At 40.3% G+C, this 26,092-nt stretch overlaps 3 protein-coding genes and 1 long non-coding RNA gene across 5 annotated transcripts in view; 2 read left to right on the top strand and 2 right to left on the bottom strand.

Moving 5' to 3' along the window:
• Nucleotides 1-12,167: 12,167 nt before the first annotated feature.
• micos10 (mitochondrial contact site and cristae organizing system subunit 10) lies at nucleotides 12,168-15,265 on the top strand. The gene is made up of 4 exons (XM_039651628.2): nucleotides 12,168-12,325; nucleotides 12,838-12,885; nucleotides 12,964-13,073; nucleotides 14,654-15,265. The coding sequence occupies exons 1-4, from the start codon at nucleotides 12,262-12,264 to the stop codon at nucleotides 14,660-14,662; spliced, it is 231 nt and encodes a 76-aa protein (XP_039507562.1). The 5' UTR covers nucleotides 12,168-12,261; the 3' UTR covers nucleotides 14,663-15,265.
• Nucleotides 15,266-16,817: 1,552 nt separating this feature from the next.
• Nucleotides 16,818-18,940, bottom strand: LOC148970672 (uncharacterized). Its single transcript, XR_016148096.1, has 2 exons — nucleotides 18,246-18,940; nucleotides 16,818-17,705 (listed from the first exon to the last, which is right to left on the bottom strand). It is a non-coding gene; the product is annotated as an uncharacterized LOC148970672 (long non-coding RNA).
• Nucleotides 18,941-19,424: 484 nt separating this feature from the next.
• On the top strand, nucleotides 19,425-25,095 carry htr6 (5-hydroxytryptamine (serotonin) receptor 6). The gene is made up of 3 exons (XM_039651627.2): nucleotides 19,425-21,030; nucleotides 22,983-23,117; nucleotides 23,557-25,095. Exons 1-3 carry the CDS (start codon nucleotides 20,020-20,022, stop codon nucleotides 23,914-23,916), a joined length of 1,506 nt encoding a protein of 501 aa, XP_039507561.2. The 5' UTR covers nucleotides 19,425-20,019; the 3' UTR covers nucleotides 23,917-25,095.
• The window catches only part of tmco4 (transmembrane and coiled-coil domains 4), a 24,241-nt gene continuing 22,374 nt past the window's right edge, over nucleotides 24,226-26,092 (bottom strand). For both annotated transcript variants that reach the window (XM_089124430.1, XM_039651625.2), the window contains one exon: nucleotides 24,226-25,184. In XM_089124430.1, coding sequence (XP_088980556.1) covers nucleotides 24,645-25,184 — 540 coding nt within the window. In that variant the 3' untranslated portion in view covers nucleotides 24,226-24,644. The remainder of the gene's footprint in view (nucleotides 25,185-26,092) is intronic.

Below are 26,092 nucleotides of genomic sequence, written 5' to 3'. Positions count from 1 at the left end.
GCAAAAATGGAGGCTCTAGACCCTTCCAGAGCTGAGATATCGAAACTCAAAATTTCGACCCCAAAAAAAAACGACAGTGTTACCCCTTACGTTTTTTTTTTTGGGCGAAAATTTTAGTATCCCCAATCTTCTCGAAACTCTGGATTCTGATAGAGGGCACTGAGACTTACACCTGAGTGCAAAAATGGAGGCTCTAGACCCTTCCAGAGCTGAGATATCAAAACTCAAAATTTCGACCCGAAAAAAAAACGACAGTGTTACCCCTTACGTTTTTTTTTTGGGGCGAAAAATTTAGTATCCCCAATCTTCTCGAAACTCTGGATTCTGATAGAGGGCACTGAGACTTACACCTGAGTGCAAAAATGGAGGCTCTAGACCCTTCCAGAGCTGAGATATCGAAACTCAAAATTTTGACCCGAAAAAAAAACGACAGTGTTACCCCTTACGTTTTTTTTTTTTGGTCGAAAAATTTAGTATCCCCAATCTTCTCGAAACTCTGGATTCTGATAGAGGGCACTGAGACTTACACCTGAGTGCAAAAATGGAGGCTCTAGACCCTTCCAGAGCTGAGATATCAAAACTCAAAATTTCGACCCGAAAAAAAAACGACAGTGTTACCCCTTACGTTTTTTTTTTGGGGCGAAAAATTTAGTATCCCCAATCTTCTCGAAACTCTGGATTCTGATAGAGGGCACTGAGACTTACACCTGAGTGCAAAAATGGAGGCTCTAGACCCTTCCAGAGCTGAGATATCGAAACTCAAAATTTTGACCCGAAAAAAAAACGACAGTGTTACCCCTTACGTTTTTTTTTTTGGGCGAAAAATTAAGTATCCCCAATCTTCTCGAAACTCTGGATTCTGATAGAGGGCACTGAGACTTACACCTGAGTGCAAAAATGGGGGCTCTAGACCCTTCCAGAGCTGAGATATCGAAACTCAAAATTTCGACCCTAAAAAAAACCGACAGTGTTACCCCTTACGGTTTTTTTTTGGGCGAAAAATTAAGTATCCCCAATCTTCTCGAAACTCTGGATTCTGATAGAGGGCACTGAGACTTACACCTGAGTGCAAAAATGGAGGCTCTAGACCCTTCCAGAGCTGAGATATCGAAACTCAAAATTTCGACCCGAAAAAAACCCGACAGTGTTACCCCTTACGTCTTTTTTTTTTGGGGCGAAAAATTTAGTATCCCCAATCTTCTTGAAACTCTGGATTCTGATAGAGGGCAATGAGACTTAGACCTGAGTGCAAAAATGGAGGCTCTAGACCCTTCCAGAGCTGAGATATCGAAACTCAAAATTTCGACCAGAAAAAAAAAAAACGACAGTGTTACCCCTTACGTTTTTTTGGGGGGGCCGAAAAATTAAGTTCCCCCAATCTTCTCAAAACTCTGGATTCTGATAGAGGGCCATGAGACTTAGACCTGAGTGCAAAAATGGAGGCTCTAGACCCTTCCAGAGCTGAGATATCGAAACTCAAAATTTCGACCCGAAAGAAAAACGACAGTGTTACCCCTTACGTTTTTTTTTTTGGGGCGAAAAATTTAGTATCCCCAATCTTCTCGAAACTCTGGATTCTGATAGAGGGCACTGAGACTTACACCTGAGTGCAAAAATGGAGGCTCTAGACCCTTCCAGAGCTGAGATATCGAAACTCAAAATTTCGACCCGAAAAAAAAACGACAGTGTTACCCCTTACGTTTTTTTTTTTGGGGCGAAAAATTAAGTATCCCCAATCTTCTCAAAACTCTGGATTCTGATAGAGGGCACTGAGACTTACACCTGAGTGCAAAAATGGAGGCTCTAGACCCTTCTAGAGCTGAGATATCGAAACTCAAAATTTCGACCCGAAAAAAAAAACGACAGTGTTACACCTTACGTTTTTTTTTTTGGGCGAAAAATTTAGTATCCCCAATCTTCTCGAAACTCTGGATTCTGATAGAGGGCACTGAGACTTACACCTGAGTGCAAAAATGGAGGCTCTAGACCCTTCCAGAGCTGAGATATCGAAACTCAAAATTTCGACCCGAAAAAAAAACGACAGCGTTACCCCTTACGTTTTTTTTTTTGGGCGAAAAATTAAGTATCCCCAATCTTCTCGAAACTCTGGATTCTGATAGAGGGCCATGAGACTTAGACCTGAGTGCAAAAATGGAGGCTCTAGACCCTTCCAGAGGTGACATATCGAAACTCAAAATTTTGACCAGAAAAAAAAAACGACAGTGTTACCCCTTACGTTTTTTTTGGGGGGCCGAAAAATTAAGTTTCCCCAATCTTCTCAAAAGTCTGGATTCTGATAGAGGGCCATGAGACTTAGACCTGAGTGCAAAAATGGAGGCTCTAGACCCTTCCAGAGCTGAGATATCGAAACTCAAAATTTCGACCCGAAAAAAAAACGACAGTGTTACCCCTTACGTTTTTTTTTTTTGGGCGAAAATTTTAGTATCCCCAATCTTCTCGAAACTCTGGATTCTGATAGAGGGCACTGAGACTTACACCTGAGTGCAAAAATGGAGGCTCTAGACCCTTCCAGAGCTGAGATATCGAAACTCAAAATTTCGACCCGAAAAAAAAAACGACAGTGTTACCCCTTACGTTTTTTTTTTTGGGCGAAAAATTTAGTATCCCCAATCTTCTCGAAACTCTGGATTCTGATAGAGGGCACTGAGACTTACACCTGAGTGCAAAAATGGAGGCTCTAGACCCTTCCAGAGCTGAGATATCGAAACTCAAAATTTCGACCCGAAAAAAAAACGACAGTGTTACCCCTTACGTTTTTTTTTTTTTTTTGGGTGAAAAAAAATTAAGTATCCCCAATCTTCTCAAAACTCTGGATTCTGATAGAGGGCACTGAGACTTACACCTGAGTGCAAAAATGGAGGCTCTAGACCCTTCCAGAGCTGAGATATCGAAACTCAAAATTTCGACCCGAAAAAAAAACGACAGTGTTACCCCTTACGTTTTTTTTTTGGGGCGAAATATTTAGTATCCCCAATCTTCTTGAAACTCTGGATTCTGATAGAGGGCACTGAGACTTACACCTGAGTGCAAAAATGGAGGCTCTAGACCCTTCCAGAGCTGAGATATCGAAACTCAAAATTTCGACCCTAAAAAAAAACGACAGTGTTACCCCTTACGTTTTTTTTTTTTGGGCGAAAAATTAAGTATCCCCAATCTTCTCGAAACTCTGGATTCTGATAGAGGGCACTGAGACTTACACCTGAGTGCAAAAATGGAGGCTCTAGACCCTTCCAGAGCTGAGATATCGAAACTCAAAATTTCGACCCGAAAAAAAAACGACAGTGTTACCCCTTACGTTTTTTTTTTTTTGGTCGAAAAATTTAGTATCCCCAATCTTCTCGAAACTCTGGATTCTGATAGAGAGCACTGAGACTTACACCTGAGTGCAAAAATGGAGGCTCTAGACCCTTCCAGAGCTGAGATATCGAAACTCAAAATTTCGACCCGAAAAAAAAACGACAGTGTTACCCCTTACGTTTTTTTTTTTGGGCGAAAAATTAAGTATCCCCAATCTTCTTGAAACTCTGGATTCTGATAGAGGGCCATGAGACTTAGACCTGAGTGCAAAAATGGAGGCTCTAGACCCTTCCAGAGCTGAGATATCGAAACTCAAAATTTCGACCCGAAAAAAAAACGACAGTGTTACCCCTTACGTTTTTTTTTTTGGGCGAAAAATTAAGTATCCCCAATCTTCTCGAAACTCTGGATTCTGATAGAGGGCACTGAGACTTACACCTGAGTGCAAAAATTGAGGCTCTAGACCCTTCCAGAGCTGAGATATCGAAACTCAAAATTTCGACCCGAAAAAAAAACGACAGTGTTACCCCTTACGTTTTTTTGGGGGGGCCGAAAAATTAAGTTTCCCCAATCTTCTCAAAACTCTGGATTCTGATAGAAGGCCGTGAGACTTAGACCTGAGTGCAAAAATGGAGTGTCTAGGCCCTTCCAGAGCTGAGATATCGAAACTCAAAATTTCAACCAGAAAAAAAAACGACAGTGTTACCCCTTACGTTTTTTTGGGGGGCCCGAAAAATTAAGTTTCCCCAATCTTCTCAAAACTCTGGATTCTGATAGAGGGCCATGAGACTTAGACCTGAGTGCAAAAATGGAGGCTCCAGACCCTTCCAGAGCTGAGATATCAAAACTCAAAGTTTCGACCAGAAAAAAAAAACGACAGTGTTACACCTTACGTTTTTTTGGGGGGCCGAAAAATTAAGTTTCCCCAATTTTCTCAAAACTCTGGATTCTGATAGAGGACCATGAGACTTAGACCTGCGTGCAAAAATGGAGGCTCCAGACCCATCCAGAGGTGAGATATCGAAACTCAAAATTTTGACCAGAAAAAAAAAACGACAGTGTTACCCCTTACGTTTTTTTTTGGGGGGGGGAGGAAAAATTAGGTTTCCCCAATTTTCTCAAAACTCTGGATTCTGATAGAGGGCCATGAGACTTAGACCTGAGTGCAAAAATTGAGGCTCTAGACCCTTCCAGAGCTGAGATATCGAAACTCAAAATTTCGACCCGAAAAAAAAACGACAGTGTTACCCCTTACGTTTTTTTTGGGGGCCAAAAATTTAGTATCCCCAATCTTCTCTAAACTCTGGATTCTGATAGAGGGCACTGAGACTTACACCTGAGTGCAAAAATGGAGGCTCTAGACCCTTCCAGAGCTGAGATATCGAAACTCAAAATTTCGACCCGAAAAAAAAACGACAGTGTTACCCCTTACGTTTTTTTTTTTTTTGGGTGAAAAATTAAGTATCCCCAATCTTCTCAAAACTCTGGATTCTGATAGAGGGCACTGAGACTTACACCTGAGTGCAAAAATGGAGGCTCTAGACCCTTCCAGAGCTGAGATATCGAAACTCAAAATTTCGACCCGAAAAAAAAAACGACAGTGTTACCCCTTACGTTTTTTTTTGGGGCGAAATATTTAGTATCCCCAATCTTCTTGAAACTCTGGATTCTGATAGAGGGCCATGAGACTTAGACCTGAGTGCAAAAATGGAGGCTCCAGACCCTTCCAGAGCTGAGATATCAAAACTCAAAGTTTCGACCAGAAAAAAAAAACGACAGTGTTACACCTTACGTTTTTTTGGGGGGCCGAAAAATTAAGTTTCCCCAATTTTCTCAAAACTCTGGATTCTGATAGAGGACCATGAGACTTAGACCTGCGTGCAAAAATGGAGGCTCCAGACCCTTCCAGAGGTGACATATCGAAACTCAAAATTTTGACCGGAAAAAAAAAACGACAGTGTTACCCCTTACGTTTTTTTGGGGGGGCCGAAAAATTAAGTTTCCCCAATCTTCTCAAAACTCTGGATTCTGATAGAGGGCCATGAGACTTAGACCTGAGTGAAAAATGGAGGCTCCAGACCCTTCCAGAGCTGAGATATCGAAACTCAAAATTTTGACCAGAAAAAAAAAACGACAGTGTTACCCCTTACGTTTTTTTTGGGGGGGGGGAGGAAAAATTAGGTTTCCCCAATTTTCTCAAAACTCTGGATTCTGATAGAGGGCCATGAGACTTAGACCTGAGTGCAAAAATTGAGGCTCTAGACCCTTCCAGAGCTGAGATATCGAAACTCAAAATTTCGACCCGAAAAAAAAACGACAGTGTTACCCCTTACGTTTTTTTTGGGGGCCAAAAATTTAGTATCCCCAATCTTCTCTAAACTCTGGATTCTGATAGAGGGCACTGAGACTTACACCTGAGTGCAAAAATGGAGGCTCTAGACCCTTCCAGAGCTGAGATATCGAAACTCAAAATTTCGACCCGAAAAAAAAACGACAGTGTTACCCCTTACGTTTTTTTTTTTTTGGGTGAAAAATTAAGTATCCCCAATCTTCTCAAAACTCTGGATTCTGATAGAGGGCACTGAGACTTACACCTGAGTGCAAAAATGGAGGCTCTAGACCCTTCCAGAGCTGAGATATCGAAACTCAAAATTTCGACCCGAAAAAAAAAACGACAGTGTTACCCCTTACGTTTTTTTTTGGGGCGAAATATTTAGTATCCCCAATCTTCTTGAAACTCTGGATTCTGATAGAGGGCACTGAGACTTACACCTGAGTGCAAAAATGGAGGCTCTAGACCCTTCCAGAGCTGAGATATCGAAACTCAAAATTTCGACCCTAAAAAAAAACGACAGTGTTACCCCTTACGTTTTTTTTTTTTGGGCGAAAAATTAAGTATCCCCAATCTTCTCGAAACTCTGGATTCTGATAGAGGGCACTGAGACTTACACCTGAGTGAAAAAATGGAGGCTCTAGACCCTTCCAGAGCTGAGATATCGAAACTCAAAATTTCGACCCGAAAAAAAAACGACAGTGTTACCCCTTACGTTTTTTTTTTTTGGTCGAAAAATTTAGTATCCCCAATCTTCTCGAAACTCTGGATTCTGATAGAGAGCACTGAGACTTACACCTGAGTGCAAAAATGGAGGCTCTAGACCCTTCCAGAGCTGAGATATCGAAACTCAAAATTTCGACCCGAAAAAAAAACGACAGTGTTACCCCTTAGCCTACGTTTTTTTTTTTTGGGCGAAAAATTAAGTATCCCCAATCTTCTCGAAACTCTGGATTCTGATAGAGGGCACTGAGACTTACACCTGAGTGCAAAAAAGGGGGCTCTAGACCCTTCCAGAGCTGAGATATCGAAACTCAAAATTTCGACCCGAAAAAAAAACGACAATGTTACCCCTTACGTTTTTTTTTTTTGGGCGAAAAATTAAGTATCCCCAATCTTCTCGAAACTCTGGATTCTGATAGAGGGCACTGAGACTTACACCTGAGTGCAAAAAAGGGGGCTCTAGACCCTTCCAGAGCTGAGATATCGAAACTCAAAATTTCGACCCGAAAAAAAACACGACAGTGTTACCCCTTACGTTTTTTTTTTTGGGCGAAAAATTAAGTATCCCCAATCTTCTTGAAACTCTGGATTCTGATAGAGGGCCATGAGACTTAGACCTGAGTGCAAAAATGGAGGCTCTAGACCCTTCCAGAGCTGAGATATCGAAACTCAAAATTTCGACCCGAAAAAAAAACGACAGTGTTACCCCTTACGTTTTTTTTTTTGGGCGAAAAATTAAGTATCCCCAATCTTCTCGAAACTCTGGATTCTGATAGAGGGCACTGAGACTTACACCTGAGTGCAAAAATTGAGGCTCTAGACCCTTCCAGAGCTGAGATATCGAAACTCAAAATTTCGACCCGAAAAAAAAAACGACAGTGTTACCCCTTACGTTTTTTTGGGGGGGCCAAAAAATTAAGTTTCCCCAATTTTCTCAAAACTCTGGATTCTGATAGAGGGCCATGAGACTTAGACCTGAGTGCAAAAATGGAGCGTCTAGGCCCTTCCAGAGCTGAGATATCGAAACTCAAAATTTCAACCAGAAAAAAAAACGACAGTGTTACCCCTTACGTTTTTTTGGGGGGCCCGAAAAATTAAGTTTCCCCAATCTTCTCAAAACTCTGGATTCTGATAGAGGGCCATGAGACTTAGACCTGAGTGCAAAAATGGAGGCTCTAGACCCTTCCAGAGCTGAGATATCGAAACTCAAAATTTCGACCAGAAAAAAAAAACGACAGTGTTACCCCTTACGTTTTTTTGGGGGGGCCGAAAAATTAAGTTCCCCCAATCTTCTCAAAACTCTGGATTCTGATAGAGGGCCATGAGACTTAGACCTGAGTGCAAAAATGGAGGCTCTAGACCCTTCCAGAGCTGAGATATCGAAACTCAAAATTTCGACCAGAAAAAAAAAAACGACAGTGTTACCCCTTACGTTTTTTTGGGGGGGCCGAAAAATTAAGTTCCCCCAATCTTCTCAAAACTCTGGATTCTGATAGAGGGCCATGAGACTTAGACCTGAGTGCAAAAATGGAGGCTCCAGACCCTTCCAGAGCTGAGATATCGAAACTCAAAATTTTGACCAGAAAAAAAACCGACAGTGTTACCCCTTACGTTTTTTTGGGGGGACCGAAAAATTAAGTTTCCCCAATCTTCTCAAAACTCTGGATTCTGATAGAGGGCCATGAGACTTAGACCTGAGTGCAAAAATGGAGGCTCCAGACCCTTCCAGAGCTGAGATATCAAAACTCAAAGTTTCGACCAGAAAAAAAAAACGACAGTCTTACACCTTACGTTTTTTGGGGGGGCCGAAAAATTAAGTTTCCCCAATTTTCTCAAAACTCTGGATTCTGATAGAAGACCATGAGACTTAGACCTGCGTGCAAAAATGGAGGCTCCAGACCCTTCCAGAGGTGACATATCGAAACTCAAAATTTTGACCGGAAAAAAAAAACGACAGTGTTACCCCTTACGTTTTTTTGGGGGGGCCGAAAAATTAAGTTTCCCCAATCTTCTCAAAACTCTGGATTCTGATAGAGGGCCATGAGACTTAGACCTGAGTGAAAAAATGGAGGCTCTAGACCCTTCCAGAGCTGAGATATCGAAACTCAAAATTTTGACCAGAAAAAAAAAACGACAGTGTTACCCCTTACGTTTTTTTTTCGGGGGGGGGGGAGGAAAAATTAGGTTTCCCCAATCTTCTCAAAACTCTGGATTCTGATAGAGGGCCATGAGACTTAGACCTGAGTGCAAAAATGGAGGCTCTAGACCCTTCCAGAGCTGAGATATCGAAACTCAAAATTTCCACCAGAAAAAAAAACGACAGTGTTACCCCTTACGTTTATTTAGGGGGGCCGAAAAATTAAGTTTCCCCAATCTTCTCAAAACTCTGGATTCTGATAGAGGGCCATGAGACTTAGACCTGAGTGCAAAAATGGAGGCTCCAGACCCTTCCAGAGCTGAGATATCGAAACTCAAAATTTCGACCAGAAAAAAAAACGACAGTGTTACACCTTGCATTTTTTTTGGGGGGGCCGAGAAATTAAGTTTCCCCAATCTTCTCAAAACTCTTGATTCTGATAGAGGGCCATGAGACTTAGACCTGCGTGCAAAAATGGAGGCTCCAGACCCTTCCAGAGCTGAGATATCGAAACTCAAAATTTCAACCAGAAAAAAAAACGACAGTGTTACCCCTTACGTTTTTTTGGGGGGGCCGAAAAATTAAGTTTCCCCAATCTTCTCAAAACTCTGGATTCTGATAGAGGGCCATGAGACTTAGACCTGAGTGCAAAAGTGGAGGCTCTAGACCCTTCCAGAGCTGAGATATCGAAACTCAAAATTTCGACCAGAAAAAAAAAACGACAGTGTTACCCCTTACGTTTTCTTGGGGGGGCCGAAAAATTAAGTTTCACCAATCTTCTCAAAACATTGGATTCTGATAGAGGGCCATGAGACTTAGACCTGAGTGCAAAAATGGAGGCTCTAGACCCTTCCAGAGCTGAGATATCGAAACTCAAAATTTCGACCAGAAAAAAAACCGATAGTGTTACCCCTTACGTTTTTTTGGGGGGGCCGAAAAATGAAGTTTCCCCAATCTTCTCAAAACTCTGGATTCTGAAAGAGGGCAATGAGACTTAGACCTGAGTGCAAAAATGGAGGCTCTAGACCCTTCCAGAGGTGAGATATCGAAACTCAAAATTTCGACCCGAAAAAAAAACGACAGTGTAACCCCTTACGTTTTTTTTGGGAGGCCGAAAAATTAAGTTTTCCCAATCTTCTCAAAACTCTGGATTCTGATAGAGGGCCATGAGACTTAGACCTGAGTGCAAAAATGGAGGCTCTAGACCTTTCCAGAGCTGAGATATCGAAACTCAAAATTTCGACCCGAAAAAAACCGACAGTGGTACCCCTTTCGTTTTTTTTTTGGTTTTTTTTGGTGCGAAAAAATAAGTTTCTCCAATCTTCTTGAAACTCTGGATTCTGATAGAGGGCAATGAGACTTAGACCCGAGTGCCAAAATGGAGGCTACTCTGGAAACTGGACCAGACTCTCCATTGTTTGATGATCCAAGCCTGACACCTACTGGTGTAACTTGTGAACTGCATTTATTGAACTAATTTTGTTAAACTGTCTGAAAGAAAAACTTTGGAAAACTCTATACAATAAAAATACAAATAATAGATAAAAGAAGTTTGCCTGCCAGGAGTCTATGCTTGCAGTAAAGAACTTAGCCACGGAGGGGTCTTTCTACTGGGGTGTAAGTATGAATTTTTGTACTTAATATCTAATGTAGAATTTGACCATCTTTACCTTACCTGAGAATAAAAAAAATAAGGTAGAAGGTAAATGATTTATAACTAGGATACTAGGATTGATCTAACACCATAAAACAAAGGGTCTAGAGCCTCCATTTTTGCACTCAGGTCTAAGTCCCATGGCCCTCTATCAGAATCCAGAGTTTCAAGAAGATCATAGAAACTCAACATTTCGACCCCCCCAAAAAACGACAGTGGTACCCCTTTCGTTTTTGTTTTGTTTTTTGGTGCGAAAAAATAAGTTTCTCCACTCTTCTTGAAACTCTGGATTCTGATAGAGGGCCATGGGACTTAGACCTGAGTGCCAAAATTGAGGCTCTAGACCCTTCCTGAGCTGAGATAGTGAGATATTTATAATGGCATAAATGCTATGTGGGACCTCAATATATTTCAGCTCAGGAAGGGTCTAGAGCCTCCATTTTGCCACTCAGGTCTAAGTTTCATTGCCCTCTATCAGAATCCAGAGTTTTGAGAAGATTGGAGAAACTTAATTTCTCGCCCCGAAAAAAAAAAACGACCCTGTCGTTTTTTTTCGGGTCGAAATTTGGAGTTTCTTTGATCTTCTTGAAACTCTGGATTCTGATAGAGAGCAATGAAACTTAGACCTGAGTGGCAAAATGGAGGCTCTAGACCCTTCCAGAGGTGAGATATTGAGATCCTACATAGCATTTATGCCTTTATAAAAATAGTGGGTTCGCGGACGGTGGAATTTTGGGACAGCGCTTGGTGCTACGGACCCCGGGGGGCCTGCTGAGTGCAGTAAAATAGTTTTTAGCACGACAGGATCTTTAGTTAATATCAAATATAATACCCAAATCCCCATTTAATAGATTGCAGACGGGGTGGTATCCAACATAAAAATGGTATGAAACTCATACAGGTTTGGAACAACATGAGGGTGACTAAGTGATGACAAATATAATTTGTGGTTGAACTATACTTTTAAAGGCATAGTTCACCCAAAAATTTTAATTAGCCCATGATTTAACCACCATGATTTAATCCTTGGTGTATATGACATTCTTCTCTCAGACGAAAACAAACAGAGTTATATTAAACAATGTCCTGGCCCTTCCAAGCTTTATTGACTGTAAATGGTTTCTGTTTTGAAAGTCCATAAAAGTGCATCTATCCATGATACAAGTGCATCTATCCATCATAAAAGTATATCTATCCATGATAAAAGTGCATCTATCCATCATAAAAGTACATCTATCCATAAAAATATATATTAATATAAAATATTTAAAATATTCATATTTAAGTTGAGCTTTAGATTTAAGTCAAATCCATATGTTCCCATGGCCGGAAGTTATTTTACTTTATAAAGTTGTAAATATGGATATTTTTCTTATATCTCCATCTTCCTCATTACTCCACATAAAGTCAACATCTGAGATATTTTCATCATCTTCAAGCACTTCAGTACTGTATATTCTGCACATGAAAAAGTTTCAAAAATGTATCGGTATTGTGATATACGTATATATATCATATATATAATCAGCATCACTGAAAATGTGACTTCAGTAACAGGCTTTCAAACCTACTGTCCATTCTAATGAACAGACACATTTTAAAAAATCCCGATTTAAAACGTGCAATTCTACAGTCGATTTTTAACTTTAATTAATAAGTTCAATCTTTCTATTTTACATACAAACTATGAAATACTGGCAAAAATATATACAAAATGTAAATACAATTAGAAAATGTTGCTTGCTTCTGCGTTTGGAGTGAAGTGCTGACATGCTTCTCTTCAATGTAGAGTTTTTTTTATATAATTACCATATGCAGAGCTATACTGGCATTTGATTGGATGACAAACGTCCAGTCTCATGGACTGCAGGCTGCTTTAAACTAGGTGAAATGCTCCAGAAGTTAAAAAAGGGGGGCTGACATGTGATGGACACAGGGTCTGAATGGGCTAATTAAACTTGCAGCATTTCCCCGCCTGTCCGACTGGTGGCGCCATCATGTAGCGCGAATATACTTGCACTCGCACTGTCGGCGAAGGAAAGTATGACAGCGTTCTAGTGCAGTCTTCAAGCTAAAGTCATCCCGTCTGCAGTCATCATGTCTGAGAAAGAGATCGGCCAAAAGTGGGATCGCTGCCTCGCAGACTGTGCTATTAAAGTCGGTAAGGATTGGTTTCATTTAATAATCTGCTTAATTCACGGCAGGACGTCATGTCCGTGTAGGGCACTCGGGTCATTGATAAGATAGACGCTCACTCGCACATCGGATTTGACTCAAAACGTTGTGAACTTCCTAAGTAGACGGCGATTCACCCGTAAATCCCGTCTTAGTTTGTAATTCGTTATGTTTGAGAGTGTGTTAGGCTTTGAGAACTAATGTCTTTGTGTTGTATTAAAAGAATGTCTAACGTTACTAGGACCGCCTTCTACTAATCTCGTCATAGTTTAGATACTATGGCAGTGACAGACTACTATGGACAGTTACCGTAGTATTTTGGACGTGATACGATGGTATATCCATGGTTTGAAGCGTTTTGGACTGTTTTTTTTTTTTTTTTTTAATATTAACATAGTATTTTCTTTAAACACAATGCATCTCAAAGTATTGAAATCTCATCACAGTGCCACAGGCAAGAGTCATTTTGTAATGTCACATAATGTTTTTCTCTTGCAGGTACTGGGCTGGGTCTAGGAATTGTGTTCTCTGTGGTATTTTTCAAGCGTAAGTATTTAATACTAGACCTTGTGTAAACCTTGTGTAAATCTTCATCCATCGTAATATATCAGGATGTTTTTGTAGGCCGGACGTCGCCCATTGCCTTGGGTACAGGACTGGGTCTTGGCATGGCGTATTCCAACTGCCAGAATGACTTCAGGTCACATTATGTACTGCACAGTAAAGTCTCTAAGGTTTGTGTTTTTCAAATCAAATCTCACCATTATCGTAACCTTGCAGTTCATGTCCGTGCCGCAAAAACACAGTTTGCATTGGAGACCTTGGGCTCATTTGGCAAAACACGCATAGACGCCAGAGTTGGTACGATTACTATTCCAGACCACCTCTATAAGTGTGCCAAATTTGATAATTTTCCTATAAATACTATTACACTCCCATGGCTGATGAATAATTAATATGGAGTGCAAATAGTATAATATGGAGTTTACATTAATGCCAGACAAAACTACGGAAGACACCGGATTGTCCACAGTAACAATAGTGTAGGGGTAAGGATGGTGCATGGCAGAAAGTTTCGATGCAAATCGCGTTTGAATTGTTCTTTTGGTGAACTCGCTCTACTTCATTTTCCCATCACATATCAGATCGGAAAGTCTTTTATTTTTAAGAAAACATTCGAAAAAGTGGAAATAAAGTGTCTAACGTGTTTAATTATAAAGTTATTTGATGGTTATTGTCCCAATAAGGTGATTAATAATTTTAATAAATGTAATCATTTACACTCTGTTATTATTGTATAGCATTTAATCTACAACAACACTGTGGTGCAAATACCATCTGCCAATATTCATATATATATAACTATTTAACAAACTGGCAAAGAGAATACTGGTATTTTACATGGTGTAAATAAAATATTTTGCTATTGGTGTACATAGTCACAATAATAATAATAATTCTTCATTACGTTGCACACTTTCAGTGCTTGCTCCCTAATTATCGTAAATGTGAATGTATTCGAATTTATTTTAGAAATTATTCATACAAATATTTTTTTATTTTATTTTTTTTGTTCATATTTTGAATAGCGTTTTATTTTTCTGTTTTCAGTGTAATTTGATAAAGTTTGAGTCATTTTGTTGTATTTTTTTTGTCATTTTTCTTTATAAATGTCTTTATAGTTTTTAATTAATTTTTTTTTTAAGTACTTCAACTTAAATAAAAACAAACAACAAAAAAACATTAAGCGAGCTGTTTGCCAAGGAAACATTTCCCATTTTATTCAGTTCAATAATAATTAGAACACTGACAAAAAGGTACTTTTGGCCATCTAATAATTTTTTCAATTATGTTCAGTTGTTACATTGCGTTTTTAAAATTAAATCATTAAAGAATTTCACTGGATATGAACACGACATGTTATGTGACAGTTAAATTAATACTCAATAAAAATTGTATTTCTATTGCACATTTACAACAACTGCTGTTTACCAAAGTGCTTTCCAGCATAATTAATACAACAAAAGCAATTACATAGTCTCACACTAAATTAAACCCTGTTCACCCTAATCAGGTCTAAAAGGCATGTCGAAAAGCTACAACTAACAGTAAACTAGACTTTAATTTATGAATATTTGTATGCACGCAGATGATCACTGTACACACAGTGTTTTGTTTAAAATCGCCTGAGAATCAAGTCATCTAATGTACCAAATGTTGCAGATTTGTTTGTCACCTTGAACATAAGATCATATGCATTGAATCTCAAGACATTTGAATATCAGTTGAAGTGTTGTTTTCTCTTCTCTTTCAGGAGCAGTAGAGTTGACGCATCGGTTTTGGATTCTGTCATCTGCCTTACTCTGGTTGTCTTTCTCTCTACATAATATATATATGTTCTTGTACAGGACAGTCTGTGGTTATTTAATAAAATGATAAAGGAGATTTGAAGTTTGCAAAGGATGACATAAATGTGATTTTCTTTTTAATTTATATATATATTTTAAAAAATGACCCTACATTATAATTTCAGCAACCCACACTGTCATCTGACTTTTGACCCAGGCCAAGATGATTTTTGGCAAACACGCAGAACTAGTGCACTTATGCTTAAAGCAAAAAACATGCTTTGTGTTCAGAACGGTGTTGGCATGGTGATAGTTCTCCAGTTGTGAAGTACAAGCATTGGTTTGTTTTTCGTTTCATTTTATCCAAAAGTAGAAGTGCATATCGAAATAAATTCCCATGCATTGTTCAGAATTAAGTCTTTTAGAGAATGGTTGCAAGGCATGTTTATGCTCAAAAAATTACAAATATTAAATGTGTCGTCGCTTGCATTTATCAACAGTATTTACAACTGTACAACAGTTTAGGAAGACCGTCTTTTCAGCTTCTCTTTTGGAATAAACTTTAATTTCGAAAACCCTTTGATCTCAGTTCTAAGTCTCAGATCATCAACAACATTACAAATGTCCAATCAAACATGCAAATTAAGCATTACAGCATGCAGTTGATAACTACACACACAATCAGTTTGTAAAAGAAAAACATTATGCATTTAGAAGGGCTGTCAAAAGATTAATTGCATCCAAAATAAATTATTGTGTTCACACAATATATGTGGGTGCACTGTTGTCACAGTCCTCGTCTGCACCTGTCTGTCTTTGTCTTCACTACACTTCCCAGGATCCTCTTGTCTCCACACCTGTTCTTCTCACTCCCTCAATCATCCACCTGTTCAGCGTCATTATCATCTGTGTCACCTGTCTTCACCTCGTTAGTGTTCATTTGCTTCTGTATTTAGTTCCCCTTGTTCAGTCTGTCTTGGTCAGTTCTCATCTATGTTACATGGTGTTTCCCTTTGACCATCATTCTGAGTTTTGACTATACAAGTAAACCAAAAAGGTAGTGGAGGAGGACGCAATGGGTAAGTTTCTGTTCAACCAGAATGGAGGTTCTTTGGAGGAATTAGTGGAAGTTTAGCTGCATCTGTATCAGGATGATTACTGGGAGGAGTTTTTAAAGCCACGGTTTTGGGGAGGACTTGATGATCCTAACCCAGATTTTGCTGCTCAAAGACTTGCACTGACCTTCTCTTGAGTTTTTGGACCGAGCTCTTTGGGTTTGTGGTTCCTCTCTTACTGTAGCACCAGCCGATCCTGAGTCAGCTGAGCCTTTTGACGATCTTCCTGAGCTTCTTCCCCCAGAGACCGTCCAGCCAGAGTCTCGTCCCGCCGAGGCCACCTGAGGGGTTTTCACCGTACCTGAGTTTTGATTATACAAGGAAATATTTGAATTAGTCTTTGTGTCAGCCTCTCCTTCATCCTGGACCTGCACCATAACCCGTGACAACTGTGTATAATTATTTTGTGTGTATATATATATATATATATATATACATACACACACATGCATGTATAGTTAAATAAAAAAAAAAGTTGAATAAAAAAAGTATATATAAATAACAGTATATACATGAAAATATTTCTTAAATATAAACAAGCATGTCTGTGTATTTATATTTGTAAAATAATTATACACACTGCACCCACAGATATTATGTAAACACAAACTTTTATTTTGGATGCGATTAACCCTTCAAGGTCTAAAGGGTTTTGTTGATATTTTGGCTTCTGGAATTGTCAATTTTCATACAGTAAAGAGACATATTTCTGGGTTCTACAGATTCTCAGCTACAATTTGGATGCATTGAAAACACACTTTTTGAGACAATTGTGTGTGTAATAATGTGATATTTCACCAAGAAATACAAACACAGAATTGTTTGTTTTGTTTTTTGTTTTTATTATATAAAAATGTGAAAAATAAATAAGGGATTTTACAACAAATATTTATTCCTCAAAGGCTTTAGAACACCTGCAAAAAAAAAAATTGGGTGAAAAAATATAAAGAAACAAAACAAATATTTACATTTCTGTAACTGTAGTCACCATACTTTTTTGAGAAAACACAGAAAGAAGAATATAAAGGGAACCAAATGCTCATTAGAATGGAAAATTCTCAATGGTCTCAATTTACAAAATACACAAAACCACCCCTAGATGGCACTGTGCACTGCATTTGAAAGACTTGAAATATTGACGTTTCAATATTTGATTGTAAAAAAAAAAAAAAAAAATGTTCTTCCAATAGTCACTTACTGCTGGGAGCTTTAGAATTCCCATGTAAAAAACCAAGCCAATTAATTTGAACATCTGTGCAGGGTTGATAGTGGTCCACTTGTACCTTTTCCCAGCAGCAATATTTCTCTCTGCCAGCTTGTTTGTGTTGGCAAACAATGTCCTGATTGACTCAGCACTAAAAAAAGTGCTTGAAAAGGCCGATGGGGCTTTGCTCTACGGAGGTGTCCAATTGGCTTTATGCACAGCTGTACTACTTCCTGAACTTAAGCCAGCTTCTTGTTTCCTGTCTGCCATTATTGGACAAATTGATTAGTCCATGTGTGCCTGACCTCAGTAGTCATGGCAAAAATAATCAGACACACATGAATTAATCAAGTTCGGCCAATAATTGCAAACAGGAAACAAGGAGCTGGCTTAAGTTCAGGAAGTAGTGCAGCGGTGCATAAATCCAATTATTGGCCGAACTTGATTAATTCAGGTGTGTCTGATTATTGTTGCCGTGACTACTGAGGTCAGGCACACCTGGGTTAATCAATTTGTCCAATAATGGCAGACAGGAAACAAGGAGCTGGCTTAAGTTCAGGAAGTAGTGCAGCTGTGCATAAAGCCAATTGCACTCCAGGTTCCAGTCTGGGGCAAAACCTGTGGACTGGGGGCCACATCACATCAGGATCATTTTCGGTCTCCAATCCTTGTTCCAACTGGCCTGGTGGTGCTGGACATCTGAAAGGTGAAAGTGACAAAATTATTACTGGAGCCTTTAACGTATATGCACAGACTAAATAAAATGTCTGAAACCCCTTCCCATGTAGACAAAATAGTACAGGCCTTAGATAAGGCATACTGCACTATTATTTCTGAAAAGCTAAAAAAAAAAAGTTTCCATAAAAAACATTATAATAAAATGCACAGAGTAAATACAATGTCTAAAGCAAACCCCCTCCCATATAGACAAATAGTACAGATTAGATAACTCACTGTCACTGCACCATGAAAAACTAGAATAACATTTTCCTAAAAAAAAAAAACATTTCAATAAAATAGACAAGCAAAGTAAACGAAATAGCTTATAAATGAAGATGGATTACATTCGGGGAAAACGCGCGCATGGTTTGATTGCGCACATGGCGTGTTTGATTGAGCGCACACACATTTTCTGATTACAGCGCCGTTATTTCTGAAAAGCTATAATAAATAAAATAATCTGACTAAAAACTACACAATTAGACAATATATTATCAGTAATATATCATTCGTACTTACTCCTCAAATGGATCGAGTCCGTCCGTGGACTATTTGATCTTCCTCCGAATCAAACCGCTCTGGATCAGCTCCGATTTCACTCTCATCACTGTCGGCAAAAGGCATTTCAGCAACTTGCTCGGCAGAGAATCTCCGTTGTGGCAGGTTTTCTTTGAAAAGAATCTTGTAAAGTGCAAATAAGCCATATCTGATAACATCCAACTGCGCGCGTCCAAACACCGTGTATAAATTAAATGTTGCATCAGCTAACACACACCTGGAGCTAATCCAGACGTTGTCTGAGAACGTCATTTTATGTTTTTGGTCTGTGATTGGTCACACACACCAACAGCATTTCATTTCATTAGATCAGAATAAAGTAGCCTAATATTTGTTTGTTTTGCAGTAAAATGCTATAGATTTGCACTAAAATATAAAATGCTTTCAATTTGCGGAAATCAACATGCAGACGATTGTCAGCTTTTTCATAAAAAAAGTAAGTTAATACTGTCATCCAATCCGAAGTTATTAATAGATATGTAAGGAAATCGCCCTCTGACGGCTCGTCAATCGACTTTGGAGGGTACGATTAATCGTTTGACAGCCCTACCAATGACTCGTGTACAATCTCGCAGATGCCCCAAAAAAGATTATCGCAATAATAAAAAAAAAAGAATTATATGAAGAGTTCAGATGCAAAAGCCTCTAAATGCCATTTGAAATTTTCTTCTTTAATAATGATTTTTGTCAAACTTGTATATTTAAGTTCAGTAATTTCACTTAAATAACAATTAATAGGTAATCTTCAATGCCATTTAAGTGAAATTACTGAACTTAAATATACAAGCTTGATAATGATCATTCTAGAAGAAAATTTCAAATGGCACTTAGAGGTTTTTGCATCTGAACTCTTCATATAGATTTATAAGATACAGGAAAGAAAAACATTCTTGTAAAGGAACATTTTCACATCAACAATCACACTTTTTTTTTGCACACATTTACATAAGCCTTTTGTAAGATGTTAAATGTGTGCCTCAATTAACCCTGAATAACGATTGGCTGTGAATGTGCATAAAGTCGCATTAAAAGCGCAATACTCAGACACGCTTTATGCCCGGCGGCAGCAGAGTGCGGATCCTGCAGGCACCCTGAAGTGGACGATACAGGGATTAGGAGGGCAAAAGGAACAGCAAAGACGCCAACTCAGTTAACTCTAGTGCACTCGTCCGCTCCCTTTTACTCAATTACAGCCACACAATTACTGAATAAAGAACGTCGAGCTCATAAAAATGCATAGAAAGAAAAAAGAAATCCTCCTCGACGGGAAGAACCTGACCGAGATGAGTTTGTTTTTTAAATTCACTCATCTAAAAATATCTAAATGGTAGTCTTGCCCTTGTAACTCTCCCTCTCTTTCTCACACACTCTTGTACTGAAACCCACCTCTCAGTTGCCCTCCCCCAAAGAGTGTCATCATGACACGTAGCTTTGAAATACTCTGACAGGCACAGAATTGCTCATACCGGTGCTAAGCGCTGAAGAAGCCAGACTATGGACTGGGAAATGTGTCATTTTATTGCTTTGCTCATCTCATGTTGACAAATGGAGTGATGGCAGCTGAATATCCTCGCACTGATGTGACTGAGGCGCACAGAGGGAGTGAAATCACCAACCTTGCCAAAGGGAAAGATGGAAAGGATTACTATAAACGGGACATCTTGATCTTTTTCACCACCTGAGGTGGTCTGCATTGGATTCAGTGACCCGCGCAGATCAACTGTTTCACATTTCAATGCACCTGAAAAACCCTGGATGTGTGTTGGCTTCATCGAGACCCGAGGAAGCGCACACTGTCCTATTCAACTCTTCGATGATGAGTGGCTCACCTATCCCTCGAGTAGAGGCAGCATCAGGTGCTGATCCCTGGAACGCTCACAGGAGCTTCAATGACAGCGGTGCTGTCGGTGACGGCTGGAGCATTAGTGGCAGCGGTCCCTGGCTTCTCGCAGTCATGCTTTCCCTCATAATTCTGGTGACAGCTTGTGGGAACATTTTGTTGATTGCCTTGGTGTTCGCACATCGGTCGCTGCGCTGCACCTCCAATTGCTTCCTGGTGTCCCTCTTTCTGTCAGACTTGATGGTGGCTCTGGTCGTGATGCCTCCCGCTATGCTCAACGTGCTGTGTGGGACCTGGGTGCTGGCGCCTGGGTTCTGCCCCGTCTGGCTTTGCTTCGATGTGATGTGCTGTAGTGCTTCCATTCTCAACTTGTGTGTCATCAGTCTGGACCGCTACCTCCTCATTATCTCTCCATTGCGATACAAACAGCACATGACCCCGCCCCGTGCCTTGCTGCTGGTGGGCGGGGCTTGGGGGTTGGCTGCGCTTACGTCTTTCCTGCCAATCAAGATGGACTGGCACAGCCTGGGTCGCGTGCAAGACCTTTCCGAGCACTATCCCGCCAACGCCACAGTCTCGCCGTTGAGTTCCTTCTACCCCCCCTCATACTTCCAGCTTTCCACGTCAGGGACGCCGTCAACGCAGTGCCGCCTGCGGGTGACTCTCCCCTTCGCCCTTGTGGCGACCTTACTCACCTTCTTCTTGCCCTCTACGGCCATCTGTTTCACCTACTGCCGGATCCTGTTGGCGGCCAGAAGACAGGCGCGACAGGTGGAGGCGCTTACTCATCCTCCTTACCCACATCACTCGCATGGTGAACCATCTCATCCTCCGTCTCTCGGTCACGCTGTGCATGATGGAGACGACTACAGCCACCCGGAGCCACCCGTTCTGCGGCACGGTCCGGTGAGAAGTCCTGAGTCAGAGATAAAAATGCAACAGGAATTCAATTTGTGAAGTACCTAAAAAAAATGTATTAGATGCAAATTGTGAGTGATGGATGTCTTGTTTTGTGTATGCGTGCAAATTTTTGTTGTGAACTCTCGACAAACCAAGCGACTTGGATTGTATGCATTCTCAAGCTGTTGTTCATTCACAAACCCAACACTTAGGCAAGTGAAGGTTGTGCCATTGCTGACAATGCATTGTGTAGAGAGAGAAATACTTGTTCCTTAAACACAAAAAGAAAGGTGAAAGACATTTTTGGCACTTTTCCATTGCCAGTACCAGTTCGACTCGGCTTGCTTTTCACTCATGCCACAAATAGTACCCGGTCGTCATAGCGACGCCTTTCGTTCCTCGTTGCCCCATCAATCTCTTGCTGGATCCTCTCTTCGGCCACCAAACTAAGAAAAGTCTGCACCTCCTCGTTTGACCACGGCGTGTTCTTCCGAGTTGCCATAATAATAGTAGTTAGTTTATTAACCATCTCTGGCCAAACTTTTTCAAAAATGGCGGGGTTATTCTGGATACTCGTGTAATGACGGCGCAGTGAATGGTGACGATTCTCTCTGACCAATCAGCAGTCGGCATTGTTTTCACGTCACTTTTAGTATCGCCTTAGCTCGCCCAGAACCTCGCCGGAGGTGGTACAAAAAATAATAATACCCGAAAGCAGGAACAGGTACAACTTTTACACAGTGGAAAACCAAACAAAGGCGAACCAAGTCGAGTCGAGTCGGGCTGGTACTGTGTAGTGGAAAAGTGCCATTTGATTTTAAAGGGTTAGTTCACCCAAAAATGAAATTTAAGTCATTAATTACTCACCCCCATGCTGTACCAACCCCGTAAGACCTTCGTTCGTCTTCGGAACACAAATAAAGATATTTTTGATTAAATTTGAGAACTGTATAACTACCACATTGGCTCCTAAGGGACTGCCTCTTGACGGCCCAAAAAGTCAATGAAGAAAATGTTTAAATATCCCAAGTGACTACCGTGGCTCAACTATATGTTTATCAAGCGACGCGAATACTTTTTGTGCGAAAAAACAAACAAAAATAACGAGTTTATTCGACTATTTCTTTTCTTCCTTGTAGGCCAGAAACGAGACTTCCTTAGATTTCCACGACGCATGCGCGAGAATTGCGATCTGAAGTAGTGTAAGCTGGTGTAAGCAGATCGCAATTCTCGCGCATGCGTCGTGGAAATCTAAGGAAGTCTCGTTCTGGCCTACAAGGAAGAAAAGAAATAGTCGAATAAACTCGTTATTTTTGTTTGTTTTTTCGCACAAAAAGTATTCGCGTCGCTTGATAATTTAAACATTTTCTTCATTGACTTTCTGGGCCGTCAATAGGCAGTCCCTTAGGCAGCCAATGTGGTAGTTATACAGCTCTCAAATTTAATCAAAAATATCTTCATTTGTGTTCCGAAGACGAACGAAGGTCTTACGGGGTTGGTACAGCATGGGGGTGAGTAATTAATGACTTAATTTTCATTTTTGGGTGAACTAACCCTTTAAGGACTAGAACAGAGAGCATTTATGCATTTGGCAAACGCTTTTATGCAAAGCGACTTACATTGCATTTCAAGGTACACATTTTAATTCTTATCAGTTCTTGCTTTCCCTGGGAATCAAACCCATGACCTTGGCGTTGCAAGCACCAACGCTCCACTGTTTTGAGCCACAGGAAAGTAAAGAGAGACGTTCAAAGATGAGGAAGTGCGAAAAGGGAGGGTAGAACTTTAAGACAATAGCAAAGACCTTGTGAAGCACTCTCACTTTTTAAAATCTTTCAACTGAGAGAGGGAAATAAATAAATAATTACCCCAGGCCAAGGTAACATTATTTCCCATCTCTTGGCAGGCGAATCACTGTGAAATCTCTATGAATATATTCTTCTCTCTCTTGTTCTCAGTTGTCGGTGAACAGCGAGCGCAGACTGGCACACAGGCAAAGGAAGAGAGCTCTGAAAGCCAGCCTAACCCTGGGAGTGCTCCTGGGTCTCTTCTTCAGTGCCTGGCTTCCCTTTTTTATCACCAACATGGCACAGGTCAGTCCACAAATCACACTTAATCTCGCTAGTTCACGCTAAAAGTGAACCCTACCTCCTTGACCTTAACTCAACAAAAAGCACGCAACAAAAAACGGAACTGGTGGCCAATTAATTCCAACATGACAAACTGACAAAGAGAAATGTTCCTATTTAGTCGTGCAATTATTCCTGGGCTTGCTCTCAAATCGTCATGATCATGTCCCCCCATCTGTGTCCCTCACTTTGCTCAGATTTTGAGCTTCTGGGCAAGCCTGTCTCCAGCCCTCCTTCACACACAATATGGTGTGTGAATAGCACTCCATCTTTGTCTCTTACTCTCACTTTCTTCATCCCAATGAACTAGACATCTTTGACCTTTTCCACCACTTTGGTATTGAGTCTCAACCACATTCTGTATTCACGTTGTGATCTAAGACCTTTTATTCTGTACATTCAGGCAGTGTGCGAGTGCATACCTCCTTCCTTCTTCGACGCCATCACCTGGTTGGGCTACTGCAACAGCACCATGAACCCAATTATATATCCAATGTTCATGAGGGATTTCAAGAGGGCTTTGGCACGGCTTCTACCCTGCTGTTCTTCATCTCAAGCCCCTCGTAGGCCATCCCTGCCACTTTCCCTTTCTCTGCGCAACTCAGGAGAACCGCAACTGCCCACCGAACCCCCCTCCCTCGTGTCTGACCCGCCTCAACTACCGGCGACGGCCACGGACGCCGTTAACCTTCTCGACGCTGAACACGCCGGGATCGACCTGCCTCTGCTGCTGCCCAACCAGATTGATGCGCTGGACGATTGATACACCGACTGAGACTACAAAAAAAAAAATGCAATATATACTGTGGGTTGTAAGATGTGTGACTTCAGGCAGTGTGCGAGTGCATATACGTTTGTGTGAAAATGTGCTACAAAAATCAATGGGATATGTGTTAATGGGTTAGTCGTGCATCAACTGGGAGGCTGCATCGTTCCTTAAAGCAGATCACAGAGATTGTACATTTAGTACGGTCTCAACACGCATCCCGCTTCATTCATTACCATAACAACCAAAACAACAGATGGATAAAGCAGACGAGAGCGAAAGAAATCTCACTAATACCTCACACAATGTCAAGTGGGTTGTCTGTGGAGCTGTAATTCACATCTTAATTAAACAACAAACCACTTCTAATGAAGGGGGCAAATGGTATACACAGAATACTGACAGTTTTCACATAGCAGTTTATCACAAATCACATTCAGAAGGGTTGAAAATAATTACAGATGATATCCAGTAATAACTTAATGAGATTTTTAGGCAATTCCAGACTTGCAAAAAGCCAAGGTTCAAGCTTATATTGCTATTTTATATTCTGGGTGGTGTCTAGATGGTAACCCTTCTTCTGCTAAAAGTCTCACGATATTAAAACACCGTGTTAATTTGAGCCCCCAACCCTCATTTTGGTAGCAGTAGCAGCAAATGTGACTCCATGGAGCGAGATTTACCATCTAGACCGACTCAAATTCTGTGAGCGAACGTTGGAAATGTCATCTTGGCTCAGAACAATCAGGTTTGCCGTTGGTTAATTTGTTCTGTGCACCAGTCTGCGATTGGTAGGTTGTGTTTGTGTGTTCAGCAGTCCAGTTCGTGTCGTCCCAGTCCCATGATGTGCACTCAAAGTCTGTGTTACTTTCATTGTCTATTTTGCTTTGGTCCTGAGATGGTTCAACATGGTTCTCACCTTCAAGAGCACACTGTGAATGAGCATTACCTTGACAGGATTCAAGGATGCCATCACATTCACTGACGGAATCCAGTAAATCGGATATATCAGGGATATCCCAGCCATTCTCAGAGTCCTTCCTCTCGTATTGATCTACACTTGATGATGGGACATCTAATATATCTTTGTTTGAAATGTCTCCTTTGACTCTGCTCTGACCAGCTGATTCTGGAGTGTCTGTTTTATGAGATAAATGAACAAGCTGTAATTTGCTACTCATGGCTCCAGCCTCTTCCCTAGTAGGAACCCCCACTGCTACTAGGATGGTGTCCATCTGACGCATGTAGTCCAGGTGTCCTTTTACCTAAAAGTTGGACAGAACATAGTCGATATTTTAAAAGCAAGTCAAAAATACATTTTTACAGTGCTTGCACTGCATTACTATATTAATAGCCTCATTTTAATTTTAGTGTTGCTATATAACTTTTCAGGAAAAAAAAAAATTCCCACTTTGGCGCATAACTCAGGTGTGCATGATACCTTGCATCACACAATGTATGCTATTACTGTTCCAAACGGTCAAATTTGAGTTTTATTTTATGCCAGGTTAAATAAACTCCCTCAGACTTGGAAAAAAAAAGCCAGAAACAACATATAGAGACTCAGGGGTTGAATCTTTTGATTTAGACCAGTAAGTAAATGCCGTATTTGAGTAAAAAGGGGAATACAATGTACAGTCAATTCAGTGGGTAGTCATGTTTTTAACTTTAACTGATTGACATTGGAAAATATCTCAAATTTAACACATATAAAAAAACACTAATCATTTGATTCTTAGGTGTGCTATCTTTTTTTTTCTTATGAACTTTTTACTTTTCATACTTTTATGATATTTAAAGGAGTAGTTCACTTTTAAAAAAAACTTTTGCTGATAATTTACTCATCCCCAGGTCATCCAAGATATCCATGTCATTCTTTCTTCAGTCGAAAAGAAATTAAGGTTTTTGATGAAAACATTCCAGGATTTTTCTCCATATAATGCACTTCAATGGGAACCAAACGGTTCAAGGTCCAAATTAGAGTTTCAGTGCAAACTGCAAAATGTTCAAAGGGCTTTAAACGATTCCAGACGATGAATAAGGGTCTTATCAAGCGAAACGATCGCTCATTTAAAAAAAAAAAAGTTTAAGTTTTATAAGCTCAAATGGGTTCTGTGACCCTCCTGTCCGAACTCATTTATCAAAATGAACGAAACGTTTTTTGTGTCATTTG

The sequence above is a fragment of the Pimephales promelas genome, chromosome 20, assembly GCF_988280905.1.
Source record: "Pimephales promelas chromosome 20, fPimPro1.hap1.1, whole genome shotgun sequence".
NCBI classification, from domain to species: Eukaryota; Metazoa; Chordata; class Actinopteri; order Cypriniformes; family Leuciscidae; genus Pimephales; species Pimephales promelas.
This window is presented reverse-complemented; position numbering and strand designations above follow the sequence as displayed.